A 4,956-nucleotide genomic window follows, 5' to 3' on the forward strand; every position below is an offset into this window, starting at 1 on the left:
ATCAACATAATTATTACGTACTTCACAAGGTATTGAGAAAATGAAGACTACAATTTAGACCAAATAAAGCTCACGTTTGATAAATGAAGATAGCTACTGTGAGAGATTCTTGTAATTTAGAAAAGAAAAAGTTACGACTTCACCAACTGCTTTAGCCTAGTTATTCAACTACTTTAATTTCCTCTTTTATTTCTTTACTAGTTATTTTTATTTGGTTTAATTTCTTGAAAGAGTATTACTGATTCAATCATCGGAGAAATTAAATGGTGAGTAGAAAGTGAAGGAAATATTTTTCTTTTGCTTGTTTGATTGAACATAAAAAAAAAAGGCAAAATACATAAACGACTCTTTAAACATGTCAATTTCTTTTCGTATTGACATTTAAATCAAAGGTAGTACCTATTGAACATAAATTGTATGATCAATTCTTTTCACAATATTAACTCTCTCTGTCTTTAATTATTTCGCTATCTTCCCTAATATTGTCTATTACGTACAATACAAGATATATAATTGCGCCCACACGAAAATATATAAGTTCACATGCATAGCACACTCCATAATTAATAAATTTACATAGAAAGCAGGTGATGATCATTTAATTTGCCCTTAAGTTGAAGGAACTTCTTAGGTGAGTAGAGTCTGAATAATTGAAAGGCAGAAAGTGAAGAGACCACAACCAATACAAGGACAGCAGCATAGCCACATAATAAAGCACCTCCAATTTGGATACAAAACCTTGTGAATCTATTGCACAATTTCATCCATTGCAAACTTCTCACTCCAGCCAATGCTATTGCTGATGCTTCAACTGCTGCTGATTGTGCTGCAAATACTGTGTATACAGCTGCCTGGAAAAAAATATATAGACATGCCAAATTAGGTAGAGTACTTTTAACTTTTTGACACTCCAATAGTTTCGAGCCGCGGAAACAGTCATTAATGATTGTATTAGGGTGACAATGAGTTCGAGCCGTGGAAATAATCACTAATGCTTGCATTATGATAGACTGTCTACATCACATCCTTTGACGTGCAGGAGTCCTTTCTGGGACCCTGCGTGGATATGTGATATTTTATGCACTAGACTGGATAATGTTTTGACACTGAACAATGGGTTACGTTCGAGCCGTGAAAACAGTCACTAATGCTTGCATTAGGGTAGACTGTCTACATCACACCCTTTGAGGTACGACCCTTTCCAGGGACCTGCATGAATATGCTCGGTGGCAGATGAAGCATCTCCCCTGAGGGGGTTCAAAAAAGAAAAAAAATTCGAAAATTAGAAGAAATTATAGCAAGTGGGACTTAAACTAGTGACTTCACAAAGGTTTTGAACCTCCTTGACCATTGGGCTATGCTTTTGGGTTGTGTCATGGGAATTCAAAATATAATATAGAGGTAAAAAATAAATAAATTTGTCTTATATGTACAGTGTAATTTTTCGGCGAAGGAGATTCACACTCCATCCGCCCCCCTAAATTTCCCCCTAAATATGAGATATTTTATGCACCGGACTACCCTTTTGATCAAATTGTTTGAGGATTAACTTTATGTAACCGTCTATACTATAGCGAGAAGCAATTTGGAAAAAAACTACTATGAGAGGTTAAATATATAAATATTATAACTATTTTATACACTGACAGAGTATATAACTTAAGTGGTTGGTTGGCTGCAGGATTGAAAAATTCATATTCGTATATAATCTTGCATAAGATAATATTATGTTTGGTTCGGGGGATTAGAAAAATAATTCATGCAATTAATTTATGTAGCGTTTGGTTTGTTGAAAGAAAAAATATAAACCTGTGTAATTATATATATATATATATATATATATATATATATATATATATATATATATACCATATTAAAAAAGTATCAAATAATACCTGCATTATTTAAAATAGAAAAATCCCAAACCAGTGATGCAGGAGACAAAAGAAGAAGAAAAACGAAGCAATTAATTGCTCTAGGTTACAGCATTAAATAACATTAATATCTCAACTATTTTAGCTTTTAAAGCAACAACGTGGAGCATGCTTATCAATGAACTAAATCACCTAACTAGTTCCAACTCTCATTTTCCTTTATGTTTTCATTGATCTGTTCAGTAGAATAAATTAACTTCTTTTGAAAATTTGACATTCTATTTTGTGTGAAATCAACAGTATCAATAACCCCATTTTGTATATCTCTTTTTTTAACGACAACAACAATAAATCCAGTATAGGATCAGTGGCGGAGGTAAAATTTTATTAAGACGTGTCAAAATGTATAAAAGTAAACACACGAAAAAGTTAAGGGTGTCAACATATAGTAATATACACAGTGAAATTTTTTGGACGAAGGGGTATCAATTGAAACCCGTTTGGATAAGGTGGCTTCACCACCGGATGAGATTTGGGGAGGATAGTCTCTACGCAAACCTTATCCCTACCTAATGCAGGCAGAAAGATTTCCAATAAACCTTGTATATCTCTTCTTTTACCGTTTAATAATATTATACGGAGGAAGAACAAATTACAATAACATACTCAATGTAATCTCATAAGTGGGGTCTGAGGATGGTATTGTGTATGCAGACCTTATCCCTACCTTATGAAGGTAGAGATGGCGTTTCCGATAAACCCTCGACTCAAAAAAAGTAAAATTACGGTAGCGTTGAAAAAGAAATATGGTAATGAATAAGCCATGAAAAAGAAAGCAGTAGCCACATCCAAAAAAATCAAGATAACTGAAGCAAAGAAACACCAAATAAAAATAAAATTAATTAAGAAAAAGGAACATCTTTTAAAATAAGTCTAGTTTCTAGAGAATTACCTGATCTAAGAAGAAAAACAACCAATAGTTCTTGTAAGACCTTTGTTTAACATCTCCCTTTGCAGTAGTAGGAATGAGGAAACATCTTAACACATGGAGTACATTATAACTGGCAACAGCAGCATCAATCCATACCAAAAAACTATATATAAAACAAAAAATTGACTTTAGTTACAATTAGCACATAGTGGGGTAGGAAAGAGAAAAAAGAATACAAGAAAATTGATGTAATTTAATGTTTCAAAGTATGACATATTTCCCTTTTTAGTTTGAAAAGAATGGCACACTACTAAATTTAGAAATAATTAATTTTACGTTTCTTATTTCGCCTTTACATAAAAAAATTTATAACCACGTAAATACTATGACATGTAAGGTCACAAGTTTTAAAATTTTGTATCGGCATGTTATGGTATATTTAAGACCATAGTCTATCTCGAAAGTCTCCATTTCTCTAAAAGCCCGTCGATTTCAACTATGCCACATAAATTAGAACAAATGAAATAATGTTACGTATTGGTCCATATTCGATGCACATATCAGAGATTGAGATAATAAACAATATACTCTTATACAACCAGACATCTCTATAGCAGCATCTCTATATAACAATATTTCACTATAAAAGTTAAGTTTTTCCGGAACCAATTTTCATGCTGTGTTATAATATATATTCTGTATAACAGCACTTCGCTATAATATCCAAAAATATTTGGAACAAATAAGGTTGTTATAGAGAGGTTTGACGGTATATAAGGTACATATGCTGCACAAAACCTTTTGAAGGAAAAAAAGGTTGAGCTAGAGCAACGTACTTAAGTATATGTTTTTCTTTACTAAAAGAAAAAAATTATTCTATATTCATGCAGAGTTCGGGGAAGGGCCGCACCCTTAAGGGTGTAATATATACAACCTACCCTAGAGTAATATTAATGGTTATTTTCACGGCTTGAACTCGTGACCTATAGAACACACGAAAACAACTTTACCGTTGCTCAAAAGTGTCCTTCCATTACATAAATGTAACATTTTTTGCAGAAGATGTAATAGTCTTCAAGTAACAAAAAAGAAGTTCAAATGGAGGAGAAAGAATTAATAATAGAAACTCACAACAAGGCATCCATATCATTGAAGCTGGCTTTTCTTTCAACTGTGTCAAAAAGGAGTTTAGTTTGAGAATCAAATCCCATTAAACAAGCAGTCAAAACCAAGAATACAATCGCAAATAGCCTCAAGAAACCCTCTTTTCTCACAATATCCATATTATGATCCTTTTCACTGCTGTTCTGTAGCTGTCTTCCTCGTTTCGTCTTCGGCTTTCAGAGTTGTGAACTAACTGAATAGAAGAGATAATGGCAAAGTTAACATGCATTTATAAAACTTATTTTGCATCTTCATGTAATTTTCAAAATCATTAATGCTTTGATTTTGTTAGTTGTGGGCTTGTGGCTGTAGGGGTTGGGGGAGGGAGTTTCTGGTTTGTAAATGGTACACGTGAAGAGGGGGACCTTATGTGATAATGCAATTTCAATTTTCAAAGGGTTCATGCTTTATTCATATAGGATATGGATTAGAACTACCACAATTTAATTATATCTTGTATATTGTGGGTACTCACGACAATTTTTTTTTTAATTAAGGAGAATTTTTGAAGCAATGATAAAGTTGTTTGAGTCCAGAGACGGATCTATGTTGCGGTCCTATAAGTTACGGGTTCGAGCGTAGAGACAGACTTACATTGCGGACCTATAGGTTACGGATTGGAGAATCGAACCGTGAAAGCAACAATTAATGCTTGCATTAGGATAAACTGTCTACATCATAGTTCTTGGAGTGCAGTTTTTCCCCGAGCTCTGCATGAATGTGGAATATCTTATGTACTAGTCATGATAATTTTTTAAAAATATATATTCGAATGAGTATTAAATTGTAGAAATAATCTGGTTCATTTTATTTGTATTTGGGATTTTATATGATTTCATGCAACCACAACTTTTTGGGTTGCAGTTTATTTATCGAAAAAGGGTCAAATATAGCCTTGTACTATCAAAAAAGGTTTAAATATACTTTCCGCTATACTTTAAGCCAAAATATACCCCTGTTGTTATACAATTGGCCGGTTTAAATATA

The 4,956-nt window shown here is 32.9% G+C and overlaps 1 protein-coding gene across 1 annotated transcript; it reads right to left on the minus strand.

Moving 5' to 3' along the window:
- Positions 1 to 532: 532 nt before the first annotated feature.
- LOC107803968 (CASP-like protein 2C1) lies at positions 533 to 4,180 on the minus strand. The gene is made up of 3 exons (XM_016627770.2): positions 3,937 to 4,180; positions 2,827 to 2,968; positions 533 to 851 (listed from the first exon to the last, which is right to left on the minus strand). Exons 1-3 carry the CDS (start codon positions 4,086 to 4,088, stop codon positions 573 to 575), a joined length of 573 nt encoding a protein of 190 aa, XP_016483256.1. The 5' UTR covers positions 4,089 to 4,180; the 3' UTR covers positions 533 to 572.
- Between the last annotated feature and the right edge of the window lie 776 nt (positions 4,181 to 4,956).

Source organism: Nicotiana tabacum, chromosome 9 (assembly GCF_000715075.1).
Source record: "Nicotiana tabacum cultivar K326 chromosome 9, ASM71507v2, whole genome shotgun sequence".
Taxonomy (NCBI): domain Eukaryota; kingdom Viridiplantae; phylum Streptophyta; class Magnoliopsida; order Solanales; family Solanaceae; genus Nicotiana; species Nicotiana tabacum.

Coding starts and splice junctions, on each gene's coding strand:
- LOC107803968 (XM_016627770.2), bottom strand. CDS start 4,088: ATGGATATTGTGAGAAAAGAGGGTTTCTTGAGGCTATTTGCGATTGTA. Junction 2,969..3,936: donor AATGATATGGATGCCTTGTT/GTGAGTTTCTAT, acceptor TTTTATATATAG/TTTTTTGGTATGGATTGATG. Junction 852..2,826: donor TGTTTTTCTTCTTAGATCAG/GTAATTCTCTAG, acceptor ATTTTTTTCCAG/GCAGCTGTATACACAGTATT.